At 46.9% G+C, this 24,798-nt stretch overlaps 1 protein-coding gene across 6 annotated transcripts in view; it reads left to right on the top strand.

The window, feature by feature from the left end:
• The window catches only part of ADAM22 (ADAM metallopeptidase domain 22), a 281,199-nt gene that overhangs the window by 141,616 nt on the left and 114,785 nt on the right, over positions 1–24,798 (top strand). For all 6 annotated transcript variants that reach the window (XM_040434533.1, XM_040434530.1, XM_040434531.1 and 3 more), the window contains exons 5-6: positions 7,504–7,586; positions 20,050–20,113. In XM_040434533.1, the coding sequence (XP_040290467.1) occupies positions 7,504–7,586; positions 20,050–20,113 (147 nt within the window). The remainder of the gene's footprint in view (positions 1–7,503; positions 7,587–20,049; positions 20,114–24,798) is intronic.

Raw genomic sequence — 24,798 nt, 5'->3', positions numbered from 1 at the left:
ACTACTGTACCAGATATACCTCTATACAGTGCCTGACATACCTCCACTACTGTACCAGATATACCTCCATACAGTGCCTGACATACCTCCACTACAGTACCAGATATACCTCCATACAGTGCCTGACATACCTCCACTACTGTACCAGATATACCTCCATACAGTGCCTGACATACCTCCACTACTGTACCAGATATACCTCTATACAGTGCCTGACAGACCTCCACTACTGTACCAGATATACCTCTATACAGTGCCTGACATACCTCCACTACTGTACCAGATATACCTCCATACAGTGCCTGACATACCTCCACTACTGTACCAGATATACCTCCATACAGTGCCTGACATACCTCCACTACTGTACCAGATATACCTCTATACAGTGCCTGACATACCTCCACTACAGTACCAGATATACCTCTATACAGTGCCTGACATACCTCCACTACTGTACCAGATATACCTCTATACAGTGCCTGACATACCTCCACTACAGTACCAGATATACCTCCATACAGTGCCTGACATACCTCCACTACTGTACCAGATATACCTCCATACAGTGCCTGACATACCTCCACTACTGTACCAGATATACCTCCATACAGTGTCTGACATACCTCCACTACTGTACCAGATATACCTCTATACAGTGCCTGACATACCTCTATTACAGTACCAGATATACCTCTATACAGTGCCTGACATACCTCCACTACTGTACCAGATATACCTCCATACAGTGCCTGACATACCTCCACTACTGTACCAGATATACCTCCATACAGTGCCTGACATACCTCCACTACTGTACCAGATATACCTCTATACAGTGCCTGACATACCTCCACTACTGTACCAGATATACCTCTATACAGTGCCTGACATACCTCTATTACAGTACCAGATATACCTCTATACAGTGCCTGACATACCTCCACTACTGTACCAGATATACCTCCATACAGTGCCTGACATACCTCCACTACAGTACCAGATATACCTCTATACAGTGCCTGACATACCTCCACTACTGTACCAGATATACCTCTATACAGTGCCTGACAGACCTCCACTACTGTACCAGATATACCTCCATACAGTGCCTGACATACCTCCACTACTGTACCAGATATACCTCCATACAGTGCCTGACATACCTCCACTACTGTACCAGATATACCTCTATACAGTGCCTGACATACCTCCACTACTGTACCAGATATACCTCCATACAGTGCCTGACATACCTCCACTACAGTACCAGATATACCTCTATACAGTGCCTGACATACCTCCACTACTGTACCAGATATACCTCTATACAGTGCCTGATATACCTCCACTACTGTACCAGATATACCTCCATACAGTGCCTGACATACCTCCATACAGTACCAGATATACCTCTATACAGTGCCTGACATACCTCCACTACTGTACCAGATATACCTCTATACAGTGCCTGACATACCTCCACTACTGTACCAGATATTCCTCTATACAGTGCCTGACATACCTCCACTACTGTACCAGATATACCTCTATACAGTGCCTGACATACCTCCACTACTGTACCAGATATACCTCTATACAGTGCCTGACATACCTCCACTACTGTACCAGATATACCTCTATACAGTGCCTGACATACCTCCACTACTGTACCAGATATACCTCCATACAGTGCCTGACATACCTCCACTACAGTACCAGATATACCTCTATACAGTGCCTGACATACCTCCACTACTGTACCAGATATACCTCCATACAGTGCCTGACATACCTCCACTACTGTACCAGATATACCTCTATACAGTGCCTGACATACCTCCACTACTGTACCAGATATACCTCTATACAGTGCCTGACATACCTCCACTACTGTACCAGATATACCTCCATACAGTGCCTGACATTCCTCCACTACTGTACCAGATATACCTCTATACAGTGCCTGACATACCTCCACTACTGTACCAGATATACCTCCATACAGTGCCTGACATACCTCCACTACAGTACCAGATATACCTCTATACAGTGCCTGACATACCTCCACTACTGTACCAGATATACCTCTATACAGTGCCTGACATACCTCCACTACAGTACCAGATATACCTCTATACAGTGCCTGACATACCTCCACTACAGTACCAGATATACCTCTATACAGTGCCTGACATACCTCCACTACTGTACCAGATATACCTCCATACAGTGCCTGACATACCTCCACTACAGTACCAGATATACCTCTATACAGTGCCTGACATACCTCCACTACTGTACCAGATATACCTCCATACAGTGCCTGACATACCTCCACTACAGTACCAGATATACCTCCATACAGTGCCTGACATACCTCCACTACTGTACCAGATATACCTCTATACAGTGCCTGACATACCTCCACTACTGTACCAGATATACCTCTATACAGTGCCTGACATACCTCCACTACTGTACCAGATATACCTCTATACAGTGCCTGACATACCTCCACTACAGTACCAGATATACCTCCATACAGTGCCTGACATACCTCCACTACTGTACCAGATATACCTCTATACAGTGCCTGACATACCTCCACTACTGTACCAGATATACCTCCATACAGTGCCTGACAGACCTCCACTACTGTACCAGATATACCTCCATACAGTGCCTGACATACCTCCACTACTGTACCAGATATACCTCTATACAGTGCCTGACAGACCTCCACTACTGTACCAGATATACCTCCATACAGTGCCTGACAGACCTCCACTACAGTACCAGATATACCTCTATACAGTGCCTGACATACCTCCACTACTGTACCAGATATACCTCTATACAGTGCCTGACATACCTCCACTACTGTACCAGATATACCTCCATACAGTGCCTGACATACCTCCACTACTGTACCAGATATTCCTCCATACAGTGTCTGACATACCTCCACTACTGTACCAGATATACCTCTATACAGTGCCTGACATACCTCCACTACTGTACCAGATATACCTCTATACAGTGCCTGACATACCTCCACTACTGTACCAGATATACCTCCATACAGTGCCTGACATACCTCCACTACAGTACCAGATATACCTCTATACAGTGCCTGACATACCTCCACTACTGTACCAGATATACCTCCATACAGTGCCTGACATACCTCCACTACTGTACCAGATATACCTCCATACAGTGCCTGACATACCTCCACTACTGTACCAGATATACCTCTATACAGTGCCTGACATACCTCCACTACTGTACCAGATATACCTCTATACAGTGCCTGACATACCTCCACTACTGTACCAGATATACCTCCATACAGTGCCTGACATACCTCCACTACTGTACCAGATATACCTCTATACAGTGCCTGACATACCTCCACTACTGTACCAGATATACCTCCATACAGTGCCTGACATACCTCCACTACTGTACCAGATATTCCTCCATACAGTGCCTGACATACCTCCACTACTGTACCAGATATACCTCCATACAGTGCCTGACATACCTCCACTACTGTACCAGATATACCTCCATACAGTGCCTGACATACCTCCACTACTGTACCAGATATACCTCTATACAGTGCCTGACATACCTCCACTACTGTACCAGATATACCTCCATACAGTGCCTGACATACCTCCACTACTGTACCAGATATACCTCCATACAGTGCCTGACATACCTCCACTACTGTACCAGATATACCTCCATACAGTGCCTGACATACCTCCACTACTGTACCAGATATACCTCCATACAGTGCCTGACATACCTCCACTACAGGCGTCAGCTACTATGTCTGATGTGCAGTCCAAAATATTGTGCCTTGCCTGGGGTATCCTTTGGCGTCGCCTGTACTCTGACGGCATTACTACTATAGCGTTAGGCTATCCAAAAACAAACCCCAAACTGTGCTGCATTGTATAATGATGAGAGGATTATGCAGACTGTAATGCCACTTGCACTTTTATCAAGCTCACCCAGACGCTGCTTCTATCTATGGATCCCTCCCTTACCATAAGTTGCTGGCACTACATTGCGACATGTATGACGCACCAAAGTTGTGCAACATTTTTTATAATAATAGTCAATGGTGTCTCACTGCGACATGCTCCGACTACCACACGACTTGGATGGATTTTTCTGCAACAGTCGTGTTGCAGTCGCAGCATGTCGCAGTGTGACACCATTGACTATCACAATAAAAAAAAAAAAAAAAAGTGCGCCACTTCTTTGCGTCAAGAAGTCGTGCAACAAATGTTGCCGTGTAGCCCTAGCCTAAAGGAACACCTTGCACTAAAACCCATACACAGAGGATGACACAGGGATGCTCTCTTTTGGTGTTTCCTGTGTCATGCTCCGCCCCTCCCACCCCCAGAGTGTAGTGTTGCTTTAATTATCGGAGCAGGTATTATACGTCTGGTTCCTAATGCTGCTAATTTCAAGTCGGCAATTTGCAGATAATAGGAAGCAGCAGTTATCACAAAGATTCTGCCCATGTTGTCTTTCCTGGCCAGATGGCACAGCAAGCTGCCATTTACATTGTGCCATTTTAATCATCAGACATCAATCTCCGCTCTATGCAGATCCCGCATACAAACCCAGCCCTGCTCTCGAGGCCAGATTGTATCCGTCGTCCTCCTAGTAAATTGCTTGTTACAGTGGACCCCCTCACGCACGCAGCGAGTGATCAGAACGTGGGGTACAACCTGACCTTGTGCTTCTCACAGCTGGGATTTTGCTTCAGTTGGATGAGTTTGGGCAGTCTGGACTGATATATTTTAGACTTGCTATTTGCATCACATATACACACATCCATAGTCATAGGTCATCGACTGGACCTGCGGTAAGAGTATATATTTTTTTGGTATACAACTGGGTGGTTGGTGTCAGCATAACCTAACTATATGGTATACAGATCCATAAGTCGGGGAACTCAGGATGTTTTCCCTGCGTCTATATGACATATGAGAAAAACTCTACACTAATACATTGTAGCAAACTTGATTATGCCGCAGTATTTGTTAGGCTACTTTCACATTAGCGTTTTTCTTTTCCGGCATAGAGTTCTGTCCTAGGGGCTCAATACCGGAAAAGAACTGATCAGGCATATCCCCATGCATTCTGAATGGGGGATGCATCAGGATGTCTTCAGTTCAGTCATTTTGACTGATCAGGCAAAAGAGAAAACCGTAGCATGCTACGGTTTTATCTCCGGCGAAAAAAACTGAAGACTTGCCTGAATGCCGGATCCGGCATTTTTTTCCATAGGAATGTATTAGTGCCGGATCCGGCATTCATCCGGATCCGGCAGAAAAAATAAATACTGAATCCGTTTTGCCTGATGACACCGGAAAAACGGATCCAGTATTGCAATGCATTTTTCTGACTGATCAGGCATTTTTCTGACTGATCAGGATCCTGATCAGTCTGAAAAATTCCTGATCAGTCAGAAAAAATGATATGCGTTTGCATATGGGTTTGCCTGATCAGGCAGGCAGTTCAGGCAACGGAACTGCATGCCGGAATCAAACAACGCAAGTGTGAAAATACCCTTACGCAGGAGCAGGTTTTTAACATATCCGTTCACTGCCATCGGGCAAAGGTCTTGAAAATTGTGAACTTTTGAAACACAAAATATATTAGAAAGTTGGAGAACTTTTGAGTTATACGCTGATTGCGCTTATTTTTCAATTTAAAACCGGGGGGAAAAAAAACTTTTAACCTTTGCTGAACTTACTCTTCAATTAGGCTCCATTCACATAACAGTATATGTTTTGTGGTCCAAAAATAGTGGATCCGCAAAATGTGGTCCGTCTGCGGACGGACATATGGATGGGGAAAGCACACGAAACATCTGTGTGCTTACCGCATCTGTATGTCCGTTCCATAAAAAGGATATAATATGTCTGCAAAATGCGGACCACAGGCCCGAAACAATGGGCCCGCAAATAAAGCGCGGACGACGGAACCGCAAAATGGATACGGCCGCGTGAATGGGGCCTAAATCTGTAAATCTAGTAACGGATAGTCAGGACTAGAGCTTCGGATGCTTCCTCCGAAGCCGCTTCGTTATAAACGTCAGAATAATACTGTACGGAGATTAGTCTCCGTACAGTATTAGAATGTATGGGCTCCGGTGAGCCTAATTTAGTTATTCACGAAGTCGCGCGTGACTTCCTTAAATAACTTCGGTAGTTGATTTTTAAAGTGGAAAACCAGTTTAAAACTTGAAGCCGAACTCTGCTTCGGTTCCGACTAGTACCTATTATTCCGAAGTTTTGAACAAAGCGACTTCGGATGAAGCATCTGATGCTCGCTTCGCTCAACACTAGTCAGGACGTATCTGTTCATATACGATGTTTTGCTACCACAGAATTGTATTGCGTTTCTATCTATTGTAGCAACATGTAACTCTGTATACGTATCTCACCAAGCACAGCGCCGACCATTGTATAGTGGCTGTGCTTGGTATTGCACTCAGCTACATTCCCTTCTATGGAACCGAGTTCCTCCTAGGCTATGTGACAGATGAATGTGTCATTACTGGTCTAGGGAAAGCTGAGAGAATGTACAATGGATGGCGAGAAGGCGGAGGCGCTCATAGGAGCGTGCCTTTTTAAGCAGCTGATCGGTGGGGAGCAATGGGGGCGTTGCCGTTACACCTAGAGACTCTGTTGTCTCTGAAACTGCCATGCCCTCTGTTCTTTAATTGACAGGATCAGGCAGTGAAAACATCATGCTTGGCCCTGTCAATCAAAGTGCAGATGAAGCAGCAGTTGCAGAGAGAGCTGAGCCTCTAGGTGTAACGGCAACGCCCCCGTTGCTCCTAGAGGCTCATTTGCATATATTATAACATCATCTTTCTCAGCAATGCGGGCCCATAGGAACATGGGACCAACACAGATGTCTTCAGCTGCCAAGCGCACATGTAACAGGTCAGCCGGTGTCATAGGTACAAAACTGCTGACAGATGCCCTTTAATGTTTACAATATTGCTGTATTATTTATGCATATGGTATAGCAATGTTATTTCTATATTCTGTATAGCGGTGCTATTTATGTGTACTGTATTACACACTTTTTAACTGCAATTTAACTATGGGTAAAATTTAGCTCCGGCTGTGCTCATTTAAGATGAGGTGGAGGTAGGCCCATTCCCCTGACCTTGCTATGGGGTAATATGTTACATCTGTAAGGGGGGAACACTGTTCCAGCAAGTATGACGGGTATCTGGACACACAATAAACCCAAGACACTTACTGGTGGAAAATGACAGAACTACCCAAAATTAAAGGATATGCTGCATCGTACAATACCCATGTACGACATTTCACATTTTAGAAGCCCTCTAACTAATGTATACCAGGCCTGAACTGGTTAACACCATATTGGAGGAGAATGCATTGCACATGCTTGTCGTATGATCATAATCGAGTTTGTCTTGTCTTTTAGGGTGGAGAACATTGTTACTACCAGGGCCAAATCCGAGGAAAGCCTACGTCTTTCGTGGCTCTATCAACTTGTCATGGACTTCAGTAAGTATTAGTAAGCCCTTACTGGAAATATGTAGAGGTTAAAGGGTGCACTAGTTAGGGAACCACACAGCTGCCCTACCAATAAGGGTTCTGTCTGATACCATTTTTAGATTTCACTCTATGCGCGCTATAGATTTGATGGACGCAATACAGGTTTGGTGCAGAATCTGATCCACTGAGAATAAAAAAATAAAATGAAACTCTGCTTCCCTCTGGTGGTAATGTGGTAACACTGCATTAATGTACATTTAAATGTGTATTCCTAAAAATGTTGTTTAGTGCTCTCACTAAGGCCTCATGTACACGACCGTTTTTTTTTTGCGGTCCGCAAAACGGATTTCCGTTGTTCCGTGATCCGTGACCGTTTTTTCTTCCGTGGGTCTTCCTTGATTTTTGGAGGATCCACGGACATGAAGGAAAAGTCATTTTGGTGTCCGCCTGGCCGTGCGGATCCAAACGGATCCGTCCTGACTTACAATGCAAGTCAATGGGGACGGATCCGTTTGACGTTGACACAATATGGTGCAATTGCAAACGGATCCGTCCCCGATTGACTTTCAATGTAAAGTCAGGAGTCCCGATTATACCATCGGATCGGAGTTTTCTCCAATCTGATGGTATATTTTAACTTGAAGCGTCCCCATCACCATGGGAACGCCTCTATGTTAGAATATACCATCGGATTTGAGTTAGATTGTGAAACTCAGATCCGACAGTATATTCTAACACAGAGGCGTTCCCATAGTGATGAGGACGCTTCAAGTTAGAATATACTAAGAACTGTGTACATGACTGCCCCCTGCTGCCTGGCAGCACCCGATCTCTTACAGGGGGCTGTGATCCGCACAATTAACCCCTCAGGTGCCGCACCTGAGGGGTTAATTGTGCATATCATAGCCCCCTGTAAGAGATCAGGTGCTGCCAGGCAGGAGGGGGCAGACCCCCCTCCCTCCCCAGTTTTAAATTCATTGGTGGCCAGTGCGGCCCCCCTCCCTCCCTCCCCTGTATTTAACTCATTGGTGGCCAGTGCGGCCGCCCTCCCACCCTCCCCAGTATTATATTCATTGGTGGCCAGTGCGGCTTCCCCTTCCTCCCCTGTATTTAACTCATTGGTGGCCAGTGCGGCCCCCCCTCCCTCCCTCCCCAGTATTATATTCATTGGTGGCCAGTGCGACCTCCCCTCCCCCCCCTAATTAAAATCACCTTCCCCCATCATTGGTGGCCAGTGTGGCCTCCCCTCTCCCCCCCCTAATTAAAATCACCCCCCCCCCCCCATCATTGGTAGCCAGTGCGGCCTCCGCTCTCCCCCCCCCCCCTAATTAAAATCACCTTCCCCCACCTTCATGGCAGCGGAGAGTTCCGATCGGAGTCCCAGTTTAATCGCTGGGGCTCCGATTGGTTACCATGGCAGCCAAGACGCTACTGCAGTCCTGGCTGCCATGGTTACTTAGCAATAGAAGCATTATACTTACTTGCGATGTCTGTGACCGGCCGGGCGCTCCTCCTACTGGTAAGTGACAGGTCTGTACTATAAGCAATGCGCCGCACAGACCTGTCACTTACCAGTAGGAGGAGCGCCCGGCCGATCTCTTACAGGGGTTAATTGTGCGGATCACAGCCCCCTGTAAGAGATCGGGTGCTGCCAGGCAGCAGGGGGCAGTCATGTACACAGTTCGTAGTAGATTCTAACTTGAAGCGTCCCCATCACCATGGGAACGCCTCTGTGTTAGAATATACTGTCGGATCTGAGTTTTCACGAAGTGAAAACTCAGATCTAAAAAGCTTTTATGCAGACGGATCAGCGGATCCGTCTGTGTGAAAGTAGCCTACGGATGACGGACGCGGATGACAATCTTGTGTGCATCCGTGTTTTTTCACGGACCCATTGACTTGAATGGGTCCATGAACCGTTGTCCGTCCAAAAAATAGGACAGGTCATATTTTTTTGACGGACAGGAAACACAGATCACGGACGCGGATGTACAACGGTGCATTTTCCGAGTTTTCAACGGACCCATTGAAAGTCAATGGGTCCGCAGAAAATCACGGAAAACGGAACAACGGACACACACAACGGTCGTGTGCATGAGGCCTAAGAGAAACAAAATAAGAGTATTGCAGGTTTGATACCTTTTTAATGGCTAACAAAAATAGAAGTATTGATGTTTCTTCCTAAAAATGTAGTATGACATGGAGCCCATTCAAGTTTATAGGCATCCATAATATACATTCAAAGGAAAATCCCAGCAGACGTGACTTGAATGCTCGTAGAATTTTATATAAGCTGGGATTTTCCTTTGAACTACACGTGGAACCGGTCCTATCCCGTGCGGCGTGCATCTCAGCGTGTGCCGGCCGATTTTATCTTTCCATAAAATACATGGCAGGGTCAAGACCACCAGAGTGGGTTACACTCTTACTTAGCAGCTCGGTGTTCTCACTGATAAAGGGGATCTGCAATGGCCAGGATATGGGTTGTTAAAGTTCTGTATTTGTCGTGACGCCAATTGCAGCGTGCGCAGGGTACTACCCCAGGGCCCTTCCAAGGTGTATAACGCACGTCCCAGATTAAGAATGCCAGAGTGGTGTAATGGCCTATAATGTCTCTATAGGGTGGTGATATTTGTGTCAACGGCGTCTCCTACCTGGCTACGGCCGGACTCCTGGCTCACTTGCAATAAATTTGAGTGTAGTGATAGTAGGAGTAATAGAGGAATTTTGCAGAGTAAATGATGTCCAGACCTTTAGATGAAGTTCAAACGTTTCTTTACTGAAGATAACTTGTATCCAAGCAGTATACAGCTTTGGTCTCTTGGCCCCAGCAGGTTTTAGCAATGATTGGCAGGAAATTAATGCTTCTGCTTTAAATTTGGAGCTTGCAGGATAAGTCGTCTGCTTTGTAGCTCTGTAATTGTAACAGGAATTAATCTTCTGCGCTTTTCTGTAACTTCAGCTGTATGGGGACAGACTAGCTGAGGAGGCATGGCTTCTCCTAGGTCTCTGGACTTATCTCTCAGATGATTTCTCAGGAAATACTTTCTTCCTAGAACTCTGGAGATTGTCTGCTTTCTTCATCCAGCTGAGGCTGAAGGTGCTCAGACTGGGAATATAATCAAGTCTCAGCCGAGACAAGATCCTTGCTGTCTTCCCTATGCAGGGGATCTCCTAAACTCTATCACACAGCCTTCCCCTAGCAGGGGGGAGGCTACACTGACTCTGACTCTAACTTCCTTCTCCACCCATGCTGCAGGATGTGGGAACAGCCCACTTCGCTCACAGAGAGGGAGCTAAGCTGGAATAATCCATTCCAGCCTAGATACACTAAACTGGGACTAGTTCCTTGCCAAAGTGTTGCTGCCACCTGCTGGTGAGCCTGGAAAATTACAGGAACAATTGTGTTTAACATGGTTTTAGATGCACGTTTGTGAAGACATAATATAAATTACATCAGATGACAATATACAGGCTCTTAACAGATAGTAGCGGGGTAGATAAAGGCGTGTAGTAACACAACTCTGGGGTGTTACAGATCCACTCTATGATATCCACTCTGATATCCAAATATCCTAAAAGAATCATGGGAAGGGGTTATCTTGTTGAAAAAGTCCCTTTGAATCTAAATTCAAGCTTACCTGTATCAGTTGTATGACTTGAGTAGGTTCTTGGCTATTTTCCGGGGGCCTCCCTTACTTGCTCTGACCCAGCTTATTACTCTAAATTCCGCAAATAAAACACCGAGACCAAATTTGGATTTTAATGGCCACAGCAGCCGTTTATTAAAGTCAATACAATGCCCATAAATAACATAACTACAAATGTTTTTTTACCCCTGACGAGGGAGGTCCTTGAAACCCAAAAGTCGTTTAAACACAACTCCCCAAACTGGCACATCCATCTTGCCTCCAGCCGTAAAGCACCAGCTCGGAGATCACCTGACTGACGCCTTTCATCCGAGCCAACTGTCCAACCATGGGAGTCCAGCCCCACCATTGAGGCCCTCCCATTCTCCCGAAGCATCTGTACCACCAACTTCGAGGACCTCCCACCGGCCAGACTGCCGCGACGTAAGACACACAACACACATAACACACATACAATCCAAATATAAGACAACACTAAACCTACCCACATGTCCCCCAACTTACTGAACCCATTTCATGAGGGTGGGAGTTCTTTCCTTTTATTTGTTTAACTCTAAAATGGCGCTGATACTCCCCTCCTAATATAAACTCCCTAGCCCGCCGCCTTCTACACTCCACCCACCAGATTCCTCCAAATCTTAACCCCTACACTACCGGCCCCCTCTCGCCAAAACCCATCATGTCGGCCTCCCCTAAACTGGCGCCCCAGTATGGCCTCACTTAAGTTTGGTTTCTCGAGCAGCGTCCCTCTTCTCCATGGTCAGTGTCTAGTGTTGCCTCTCTGCCTCACTCCCTTCCATGGGACTGAGCGGCAATACCTGACCCCATCCCATGGACAAAAGAGGTGCTGATTCAGGAAAACAAGACCCTTTTCATGTTTCATGTGACCCATTTAATCTCTTAAAGGTGTCATCCCAAGATTAATGTAAAATTCAACATCATAGAGTACATGGCAGTCTCCTTCTAACAAAGCCCTGTACCTCACATGGATCCAGAGATCTCCCCATTCATTGCTTTAATTGCTCTGCTAGATTATCTTCAGCCTGGCAGCTCAGGGGAAATTTCCTTTCTGCTGCAGCTCTCTTCCTATAACAGCTTAGGGGTTGTGTCCTTTCTGCAGCAGCAGTCGCCCTATCACAGCTCAGGGGACATGTCCTTTCTGCCGTAGTGCTCTACCTATCACCACTTAGGTGGAGTGTCATTTCTACTGCAGCTGTTTCCTTATCACAGCTCAGAGGCATGTCCTTTCATTCCCTATCACAGCTCAGGGGACATGTCCTTTCTGCCGCAGTGCTCTACCTATCGCAGCTCAGGTGGAGTGTCATTTCTACTGCAGCTGTTTCCTTATCACAGCTCAGAGGCATGTCCTTTCTGCTGCGGCTCATTCCCTATCATGGCTCAGGGGGCATCTCCCTTTGCTGCAGTTCTCTCACTATAACAGCTCAGGGGGCTTGTCCTTTCTGCTGCATCTCTATCCCTATCACAGCGTGGTTGTGTCCTTTCTGCTGCAGCTTTTTCACTGTAATTGTCACAGCTTCAGCAACAGAAGATCTGGCTGGTGGCAGTTGAAGAAAAAAACTGAGCATCTGCAACCACCTCAGCCATGTTAGCGAGGCGGAGCGAGAGATAGGGAAAAGAACAAACAGCAGGTGGCGCTATGCTCTGAGATTGTACTGAGCATCTTGGTGGTTGTACAACATTTTTAATTACATGCCATTACATAAGTAATCAGGTTCAGGTGTGCCTTGAAACATGTAGAACATTTATTGTGTGACAACCCAACAGTCCATGATCTTCAGCCGGTTATTCGGCAGCATTGATTCTGAGAAACCCTACCAGACAGTAACTAATTGCCTCATATTAAAAGGGAAAAAAATTCCATTATGGCGTGATAAAAAAAAAATCCTTGGATCAAAGACCCATCTCTAGAAAATGTTTATGATCCCCGGGCGCTTTTGTGCTGGATCCTAATGGATGAGTAAGGGGAAAAAAAAGAACATCAGCAGACTACGCCATTCTCCATGCCAAAACCGACAGGAACCTGATGAAGCGGAGTCTGGCTGATGCCATCTGCCGCGAGAAAAATCCCAATGAAATGACTGACTCCTGTACAAACAGCAGAGCAGAATATTGCGGTGTGACCAGAGCCTTAGGGTCCTCTCACACGCTGGCTCTGCGCAGTCTTATGTGGTTAAAAAAAGGGACCTGGGGTATACGATAAAAGGAAAGCCTATGGGACCTTTTTATGTATTGCCTACTGTAAATCCGCAGCAGTATACAGCACCCGCAAGGTGGAGGAGATTTTAAAGGGCATCTGTCAGCAGCTTTGTACCTATGACACCGGCTGACCTGTTACATGTGCACTTGGCAGCTGAAGACATCTGTGTTGGTCCCATGTTGCATGTGCCCGCATTGCTGAGAAAAATGATGTTTTAATATATGCAAATGAGCCTCTAGGAGCAACGGGGGCGTTACCGTTACACCTAGTGGCTCAGCTCTCTCTACAACTGCCGATCCGTCTGCACTATGACAGGGCCCGGCGTGATGACGTTATTACTGCCTGGTTCTGTCAATCAAAGTGCAGAGAGAGCAGAGCCTCTAGGTGTAACGGAAACACCCCCATTGCTCCTAAAAGCTCATTTACATAGATTACAAATCTTATCTACATGCTCTGTAAGTTGACTTACTATGCAACAGGTCACTTTAAACTCTGTGGAAATTCTGTACCCTAAGATAGCCGGGAAATGTCCACAGGTAAACTGCTCCATTATCGCAATGCTTCTACCTGCAAAGAGAGAGAGAGAGAGAGTGGCTTGTGAGAGTCGTCTCTCTGTCATTCTTTATGACGAGGGTTCTCCGGAAGTAGACTATTGATGACTTATCCTCAAGAGAGGTCCTCAATATCAGATCGGTGGGGGTCCAACTGTTTGAAGAGGTCGCGGTGCTCCAGTAAGCGCTGCCTCTTCATAGACCAGTGATGTTACCTAGGACCTAGGCGCAGCTCAGTCCCATTCAAATGAATGAGCCTGGGCTGCAATACCAAGCACAGCCACTATACAATGTTCGGTGCTGTGCTTGGTATATTGTGGGGAAGCTGCAGTTCAGACAGCTGATCGGTGGGTGGTGTTGGAGGTCGGACCCCCACTGATCAGTTACTGATCCTTAGAATAATTCATCAATATTGTACGCCTGGGAAAACCCCTTTACATCCTTGAGTTTTGCTCCGCGCCTTCAGACCCTACACCCGGCACAATTTCTTCAGGAGTGTTCCTTTTAAAGGAAATGTGTCATTACATTACTTTTTCTGTTCTCCATTCATTTCTAAAGAAGATAAAAGGCCATTCAGACTCCGTTCACACTGGCATCACGGCTTCAATTTATAACAGATGCAATGATGCTTATGATGGATGCATCGCACTAAATGGGACTGGTTGACCCCCCCCACGCACCCACACAATGGTTTCCTTTAGTGTCCCACTGTGGTTTGTCATTTCGACAGCAAAAAGTGACAGCATCCTTGCAGAATTAGGCACTGACCTAATTCTGTTTCCTGTGCTGAGAGCAGTGCATTGTGGGAACTCGTATCGCATGTCTGACAGCACAGCGTCAATAAACTGCTGTCTGTTTCCAAGGGCGACCAGCAGCGATGACTATAGATGAGGAAAACTACTAGAAAAGGTCCAGAATTGCTGCAATAACAAAGGCAAAGTTACTGAACTTTTTATATAGAACTAGCAGAAGGACCCGGCTTCACACGGGTATATTTCATCTATTTCATTTCATGTTTGTGTGTGTCGTTAAATAATATCGACTGTATCCCCCATAACGGTGACATCTACAGCACCCCGCCCCTTAACACTGACCCACCCACAGTGCCCTGCCACTTTAAAATGGGACCTTCACAGCAGCCCGCCCCTTTAACAGTGAGTTTCACAGCACCCCACTCCCTTGAGAGTTGAAATCGATGGTTACGTTTTGAGTGATCACGGAACATACATACTGTGACACAGTGAGAGGTTTGGTCTGAGAAAACAGGTATTTTCCTCCCAGCATGTGCTGCTGGGCTGATTTACAGCCAGGTGAGGTCAAATACCGGACCGGAGTTTAAGTGCTGGTCCGGGTTTTGGCAGCACCTGGCTGTCCTTAAATAGACAGCTGGGCTCAGAAGCCATGTCTCTGTGTTGAGATCTGGGAGCCTTGTGTCTGGATGAAGGCTTGCTACCTTTTTTTGTCGTGAAAACAGGTTGGTGCTGCTATCAGCAAGGACTCTTTGAGGCAGAATTGCCGCATGGTGTGAATTAACCACCAACACCGCAAGGTGACTTTTTGTTTGAATATGACTGCTTGTTTTGTCACTTGCCTAAAGTGTGAATAAAACACTGAACTTTTGGATGCGGGCAAGAGCAGTGAGGCTGGCGTGAACGCCAATACTTTTGGTTTCTGCATTTTTCAGGCACGGTTGTATGTCGTACATTAAACCAGTTGTATTACAAAAAGTAAAGGGTGATATTTTGGCAATACTGGGGGTGAATGTGTTGGTCCAGGCCCAGCGAGTACATCAGTGGGGGTTTAAGCCGGCTGAGCCTGCGAGGACCCAGTATTATGACTTACTCCACCTCTTGCAAAAGTGGCTACAGCCTGATGTGCTGAGTCCCCCAGCTATGCTGGATAGACTATTAGCCGATATGTTCTGGAGTGCTTTGCCATACCCTCTCCAGCACTGGATCGGTCAGGTGTCTCCTGGCAATGCTCTTGAGATGGTGGACCTGATGGAACGCTATGAAGCTACCAGGAATCTAAAGGAGGGTTCTGTCGGGAGGGGGGTCGGCAAACCCCGGAAATCTCCACCCCAGGCCCGGAGATTTGAGCCAATGAATCCCGCCCGGGTTGTACCCACGGCGGACCTGGCTCCGATAGTCTGCTGGTGGTGTCAGGAGCTTGGCCATGTAAGGGCTGACTGTCCCCATCAGGTTGAGCCCACGGACACTAACTATGGCTACCGTCAGTCGCTATATGCCAGGAGGCTGTGTGCAACAGGTACCCCAGAGTCTCTAGATCACTTGTGCCAGGTGGAAGTGGGAGACACTCCGGCGGAAGCTCTGCAGGACTCAGGGAGTCTGGTGACCCTAGTAAGGTCTACCCTGGTGCGGTCAACTGAGTATACTGGCCGGAAAGTCGGGGTGATGTGCATGCAGACTTAAAAGACTACCTCACCGGGCTGGTGTCTCTAACCACGGTGGCCGGTAGATGGACCCACGAGGTGGCTGTTGCCACAAATCTACATTATGAACTCATAATAGGGAGAGACTTCCCAGCACTGTGCCCTGCTATGACAGTGACTGATACCCATGAGACAGGGGTAACCCTAGCAGAGTGGCCGGGCTCAGAGGGACCAGAACCCTAGGAACCTGAGACAGAAGAGCCAGCGGTAGGGGTGACCACCACTTCGGTGGAAGAGGGAGAGACAACCCCACTAAGTGTGATGGTGGGAGACGTGGAGGACGTGCCGCCGGGTCCTGAATTGGCTGACATTAATGTCTCCGGGGATAATTTTGGTACTGCCCAACGTGGGGACCCAACCCTACCCGCGCCTGGGAAAATGTGTTAATAGTAGATGGTGAACCACAACAACCTGGGGCAAAGTCAGGGTTTCCCCGTTTTGTGGTTCATCAAGATATGTTTTATCTGGTAAACCAACTACGGGGTGAGCCTATTTAACAATTGGTGGTCCCAAGGCTTATCGCAAACTCGTCTTAGATCTAGCCCACCAGCACGTTCTCGGGGGTCACCTTGGGTTGCAGAAAACTCAGGATCGTATTCTACAGCGGTTTTACTGGCCCAGCATATTCAAAGAAGTGGAAGAGTTTTAGAAGTCTTGCCCGACCTGCCAGATAACTAGCCCCCAGCCACATTTCCGTAGCCCCCAGTACCTCTCCCGATTATCGAAGTACCGTTTGACCGAATAGCTATGGACCTCATAGGCCCAGTACCGAAGTCCGCCAGAGGGCATCAACACATCTTAGTCATCCTAGACTCCGCCACTCGGTACCCGGAGGTGGTGCAACTGTGACATACATCAGCCAAACTCATAGCTAAGGAGTTAATAGAGATGTTTTCCCGAGTAGGACTACCTAAAGAGGTTCTGACCGACCAAGGGACCCCTTTTATGTCCAAGGTGATGAGGGAACTCTGTAAGTTGCTGCACATAAAACAACTACGGACGTCCATTTACCATCCGCAAACGGACAGTCTGGTAGAACGGTTTAACCAAACATTAAAAAATATGTTGAAAAAGGTAGTGTCTAAAGATGGAAAGGACTGGGACCTCCTTCTGCCCTACCTCATGTTCGCAGCGCGAGAGGTATCCCAGGCTTCTACTGGGTTCCCGCCCTTCGAACTGCTATATGGCAAACACCCTTGCAGTCTCTTGGACGTGGCCAAAGAGGCTTGGGAACAACAACCCACTCCACATAAAAGTGTCATTGAGTACGTTACCCAGATGCAAGATGGGATAGAGACAGTGTTGACTCTTGTTAGGGAGCATATGGAGGCAGCTCAGCGAGCCCAGAGTCGGGTCGGCAGGCTCGGGTCCGGATCTTTAACCCGGGTGATCGGGTTTTGGTTCTTGTGCAGACTGTGGACAGTAAGTTCCTGGCTAGGTGGCAGGGGCCTTACGAGGTACTTGAGAAAATTGGAGATGTAAACTACAAGTTACACCAGCCAGGGCGGCGAAAGCCACAGCAGGTTTACCATGTGAATTTACTCAAACCGTGGAAAGATAGGGAAACCTGTACAGAAGACAGTCCGCGGCCGGGTTTTCTAGGGGAAGAGGTACCGGCCCCTCTGTCTGATGCAAGAGAGCCAACTGCCACAGTAAAAATTGCTGACAGCCTCTCCTCTAAACAAACTCAGGAGGCCAGGGAGTTCGTTAGTCGGAACACGGATGTGTTCTCGGACCTCTCTGGACGCACTTCCATAATCCAACATGAAATTGTCACTGAGCCTCAGGCCAACGTCCGGTTAAAACCATACCGGGTACCCGAGGCTCGGCGACAAGCCATATCGGAGGAGGTGCAGCTAATGTTGCAGCTAGACATCATTGAGGAGTCAAAAAGTGAGTGGGCCAGTCCTATAGTATTGATACCCAAGCCAGACGGATAAACTTAACGAGGTTTCCAAATTCGATGCGAATCCCATGCCCCGGGTGGATGAGCTCATCGAGAGGTTAGGACAAGCCCAGTATTTTTCTGTTTTGGACCTCATGAAAGGGTACTGGCAGGTGCCCTTAACGGAGGCTGCCAAAGAGAAAACTGCCTTCATCACGCCTGAGGGGCTGTAGCAATATAAGGTCTTACCCTTTGGTCTGCATGGCGCCCCCGCCACTTTTCAGCGACTAATGGACATTGTGCTTCATTCACATCGTTGGTACGCTTCGGCTTACCTGGACGATATTGTCATCCACAGTACCGACTGGGAAAGTCACCTACCCAAAGTGAAGGTTGTAGTGGACTCCCTTCGGAAAGCTGGCCTAACCGCTAACCCAAAATAATGTGCGATAGGGTTAGAAGACACTAAGTACCTGGGGTATGTCATTGGGCGCGGAGTCATCAAACCCCAAGTGAACAAAATAGAGGCGATACAAAATTGGCCCCGACCTGTCACCACTAGGGAAATACAGTAACTCCTGGGAATGGTGGGCTATTACATGAGGTTTTTTCTCCATTTTGCTACTCTAACTGCGTCCTTGACAGGACTCTTGAAGGGACACAAGTCAATGATGCTTCGATGGGATGATCGGGCGGAAGAGGCTTTCTCCGCTTTGAAGTCGGCCCTGTGCAGGTCCCCGATTTTGTTGACGCCCGACTTCAAAAGGGAGTTTATAGTACAGAGCGATGCCTCCGAAGTAGGCCTCGGTGCTGTACTGTCTCAGGAAGTTAATGGGGAGAAGCATCCCATTGTCTTCCTCAGCCATAAGCCCACCCCAGCCGAGACCCGGTATAGTATAGTGAGAGAGAGTGCCTGGCTATCAAGTAGGCACTCAAGTCTCTCCGCTATTATTTATTGGGGAGACAATTCCGCCTGGTGACCGACCACTCCCCTCTCAAGTGGATGAGCCAGGCCAAGGACAGAAATGCCCGAGTCACCCGATGGTTTATCCCCCTACAAAACTTTAAGTTTTCGGTGGAACACAGAGCAGGCCGCTTACAGGGAAACGCGGATGCCCTGTCCCGGGTACACTGTCTGGCGAGTGTTCACCACCTCAGGGTTGAATAAAGGGGTGGGGGGAGGCTATGTAACACAGTGAGAGGTTTGGTCTAGGAAAACAGGTATTTTCCTCCCAGCATGTGCTGCTGGGCTGATTTACAGCCAGGTGAGGTCAAATACCGGACCGGATTTTAAATGCCGATCCAGGTTTTGGCAGCTGGGCTCAGAAACCAGTGTCTTTGTGTTGGGATCTGGGAGCCTTGTATCTGGATGAAGGATTGCTACCGGTTTATCGTGAAAACAGGTTGGTGCTGCTATCAGCAAGGGCTCTTTGAGGCAGAATTGCCGCATGGTGTGAATTACCACCAACACCGCAAGGTGACTTTTTGTTTGATTATGACTGCTTGTTTTGTCACTTGCCTAAAGTGTGAATAAAACACTGAACTGTTTGATACAAAGAACGTGTTGTTGCCTCTATACTGCGTCCGCTAATCCTGTCTACCAGAGCGAATCCCCACAATACATACACACATATATATTATACCAGAATTATGTTTGATATGTTTTATTCTATAAGTGCTTATAAGTAACTTTTTTTTTTTTTTTACTTTTCCCAGTGGGATGTTCTGTGATGGGAATCAGACGTATCTCATTGAACCAGGAGAGAAATACAAACCAAACGTAAGTCCTCTAAGCTTTTCTATAAATCCAGGGTTATGTGTATTGTTGGTTGTAATACTGATAGTGCTAAGGCTTTGTACACACTGCGGTTATTACTGCTCAGTACGAGTCCGAGTTGTACATAGCCATGATACCACATCCATAGAAGTCCATGGGGCCTGCCACCAATCGATTGAGCCATACTCAGCTAAGACACTGTTTCTAGAAGAGACTGGGGTCAGCAACCTCCAGTACTCCATCTGTTCTTAACCCCTTCAGGACCCTGCCATTTTTCACCTTAAGAACCAGGCCGTTTTTTTTTTAATTTGACATGTCACTTTATGTGGTAATAACTTTGGAACGCTTTTACTTATCCAAGCCATTCAGAGATTGTTTTCTCATGACACATTGTACTTCATGTTAGTGGTAAATTTCAGTCAATATTTTTCATTTTTATTTTTTTTCTAATCGCAAATTTCAGAAATTTCACTTTTTTAGCAGATTTTCCATTTTAATCATTTTTTTCCAGTAACAAAGCAAAGGTTAACAACCAAAGAAAACTCAATATTTATTGCCCTGATTCTGTAGTTTACAGAAACACCCCATTTGTGATCGTAAAGTGCTGTACGAGCACACGGCAGGGCGCAGAAGGAAAGGAACGCCATATGGTTTTTGGCGGGCAGATTTCAATGGGATAATTTGAAGACCCCCTGATGCACCCCTAGAGTAGAAACTCCAAAAAAGTTACCCCATTTTGGTGGCAGTTTTGTTGGTACTATTTTAGGGTACATATGATTATTGGTTGCTCTATATTACACTTTTTGTGAGGCAAGGTAACAAAAAATATCTGTTTTTGGCATCGTTTTTATTTTTTGTTATTTACAATGTTCATCTTACAGGTTAGATCATGTGCTATTTTTATAGAGCAGGTTGTTACGGACACGACAATATCATTTAAAAAAATATATTTTTTAGTGTCTGTATATTCTGAAAGCCATCGTTTTTTTTAATTTTTTGGGCGACTGTCTTATGTAGGGTCTCATTTTTTGCAGGATGAGATGACTGATAGGTACTATTTTGGTGCGTATGACTTTTTGATCGCTTGGTATTACACCTTTTGTGATGTAAGATGACAAAAAATTGCTTTTTTGACACAGTTTTTATAAAAAAAAAAAAATTGGGGTGTCCAACTGAGGGGTTAGGTCATGTGATATTTTTATACAGCAGGTCGTTACGGATGTGGCAATACCTAATATGTATACTTTTTATTTATTTATTTAAGCTTTAAATCATAAAAGCATGTTTGAAACAAAAAAAATATCATGGTTTTTAGTGTCTCCATATTCTGAGAGCCACAGTTTTTAAATTTTTTGAGCGATTGTCTTAGGTAGGGTCTAATTTTTTGCGGGATGAGATGACAGTTTAAATGGTACTATTTTAGGGTGCGGATGACTTTTTGATCGCTTGGTATTACACTTTTTGTGATGTAAGGTGACAAAAAATGGCTGTTTTGACACCGTTTTTATATTATTATAAAGTGTGCGGCCTCCCCTCTCCCCCCCTGATCATTGGTGGCAGCGGAGAGTTCAGATCGGTAACCATTGCAACCAGGATGCTACTGCAGTCCTGGTTGCCATGGTTACTTAGCAATATTAGAAGCATCATACTTACCTGCTGCGCTGTCTGTGACCGGCCGGGAGCTCCTCCTACTGGTAAGTGACAGGTCTGTGCGGCGCATTGCTTAATGATCTGTCACTTACCAGTAGGAGGAGCTCCCGGCCGGTCACAGACAGCGCAGCAGGTAAGTATGATGCTTCTAATACTGCTAAGTAACCATGGCAACCAGGCCTGCAGTAGCGCCCTGGTTGCCATGGTTACCGATCGGAGCCCCAGCGATTAAACTGGGACTCCGATCGGAACTCTCCACTGCCACCAATGATCGGGGGGGGGGAAGGCCACACACTGGCCAGCAATGATATTAATACAATAGAGAGAGAGGGGGGGGGGGGGGGGGCTGGGGGAGGCTGCACACTGGCCACCAATGATAATACAATAGAGGGAGGGGGGGCCGGGGGAGGCCGCACACTGGCCACCAATGATATTACAATAGAGGGAGGGAGGGGGGGCCGGGGGGTGGCCGCACTGGCCACCAATGAAATTAAAACTGGGGAGGGAGGGGGGTCTGCCCCCTGCTGCCTGGCAGCCCCTGATCTCTTACAGGGGGCTATGATCCGCACAATTAACCCCTTCAGATGCCGCACCTGAGGGGTTAATTGTGCGGATCACAGCCCCCTGTAAGAGATCGGGTGCTGCCAGGCAGCAGTCATGTACACAGTTCTCAGTATATTCTAACTAGAAGCGTCCCCATCACTATGGGAACGCCTCTGTGTTAGAATATACTGTCGGATTTGAGTTTTCACGAAGTGAAAACTCAGCTCTGAAAAAGCTTAGCAGACGGATCTTCGGATCCGTCTGCATGAAAGTAGCCTACGGACACGGATGCCAATCTTGTGTGCATCCGTGTTTTTTCACGGACCCATTGACTTGAATAAGTCCGTGAAACGTTGTCCGTCAAAAAAATAGGACAGGTCTTTTTTTTTTTTTGATGGACAGGATACACGGATCACGGAGGCGGATGACAAACGGTGCATTTTCCTAGTTTTCAACGGACCTATTGAAAGTCAATGGGTCCACAGAAAATCACGGAAAACGGAACAACGGCCACGGGTGCACACAACTGTCGTGTGCATGAGGCCTTATACTGTAAACTGGATCATCGCTAGATTGTTAGGGGGCTGACTGCTGGGACCAACACAGATTGCCAGAACTGGATATCCTGGTCTCTCGCCCGCCCCCCATAGGACTGCAGCTAGGGGAGCTGTGGTCAAGCACATGCCATGCCGCTCCATTCATAGCTTATGGGACTGATGGAAATAGTCCAGAACCGTGCTCAGGTCTGTTAAAATCAGTACCATACACTTTAAATGTTGGACCCCCACCAATCACGTGTTATTATCTGTCAGATATTTTTGGGGATATTGAAGGGGTTTTCTGGGGCCAATCACATCAGATTGATGGAGGATGGACTCCTGGCACCTCCGCCGTTTGAGGAGGACACAGCGCTGCAGAAAAGTGAATGGGGCTGAACTGCAATACCGGACACAGCCTTTTGAAAATGTGTGGCGCTGCGCCACTTCCTAATATTATAGTACTGAACAACATTCCATTGGATGGGAAATTTGGGAACATGTGCCAGAAGATTGAAGAATTGCCTGTAGTGGCAAACCTCTGCAAGCTAATCACATGCAACCAAAATGTCTAATGGATGTGGTGGGTGCTGACTGTGCGCGCTGATTGGTCTTCTATGTATATGGCGGTGCTGATATCTTCTGTAAGCGGCAGTGATGTAGTTCTCAGCAGGGGGGGGGGAAATTCATGGGGTAGTGACCCTGTAGTCATTGGCACACACTACTATGTGGGGCACCCAAACATTTATGTATATCCAGGCTTCTGGTAATGATGGGAGAACCCCTTAAGGGTCCATTCACACGTCCGTAGTGTATTGCGGATCCACAATACACCCGGCCCGCAGCCCCATAGAACTGCCTATTCTTGCCCGCAATTGCGGACAAGAATAGGACCTGTTCTATTTTTTTTCCCGAGCCGCGGACCAGAACATCGGGGGCTGCGCTCCGGAAATGCAAATAGCACACTGTGTGCTGTCTGCATCCATTCCTGCCCCATAGAGAATTAATGGGTCAGCACCCATTTCGGATTAATTGCGGAACGGGTGCGGACACATTCTACAGACATGTGAATGGACCCTTAATATGGAGAAAGTTAGCTATTAAAGTAGAAAATGCTTTAACCCTTTAAAGGGGCATGTCGCTTGGATATGTCTCCACTGTCTGATAGGCGCGGGACCCGCACCCATATCGAGAACGCAGCCGCCCCCTCCATTTTCTAAGGAGCGCTGGCTCGGCTATTTCAGTCAGGCCCATGGAAAATGAATGGGAGCGGTGGCGCTGTGCACTCCAACTCACTTCTATGGGGAGAGTGCGTGGTGGTGGCCGGACCAGAGTCCTCCATCCGCCAATTTTTTAGAGCTCCGTTCCCAATATAGGTGCAGGTCCCAGCGGTGGGACCCGCACCTATAAGACAATGGAGGCATATCCTAGCCATATGCCCCCATTGATGTGCATGAGGTCTTAAAGGGGTTGTCTCGCGTCCGTGTCCCATCTGCATTTTTTTTTTTGTGGACTCATTGGGTTTGTGGTCCGCATTTCACGGACATATTCTATCTTTTTGTGGATCGGACATATAGATATAAAAAGCACACTGATGATCCGTGTGCTTTCTCCATCTGTACGTCTGTCCTGTACTTGGTGCAAAATGCGGACCACGTACTCGAAGTACTGAAGTCGATGGCTCTGCAAACAAATGCAGATGTCTAGGCTGCAATGCTTGGTATTGCAGCCTAGACCCATTCTTCACATAGGTCATGTGACTGATTAACGCGATGTCACTGACCCAGGAAGAGGCTGCAGTGGTTGGCGGTGCACCGTGGTCCCACTGCTCCAAAAACTTTATAGAACCTTTTTTTCCCCCACTAGGGGACTTTTACTGACATTTTGTTAGGCAGGCATTAAAGAGTCAATAACTTTTCAAAAAACGTTTGATATGTCATAGAGACACACTAAAAAGTT

Source organism: Bufo bufo, chromosome 5 (genome assembly GCF_905171765.1).
Source record: "Bufo bufo chromosome 5, aBufBuf1.1, whole genome shotgun sequence".
Classification (NCBI taxonomy): Eukaryota; Metazoa; Chordata; class Amphibia; order Anura; family Bufonidae; genus Bufo; species Bufo bufo.
The sequence above is the reverse complement of the archived record's forward strand: the minus strand, read 5'-3'. Positions and strand labels throughout refer to the sequence as shown.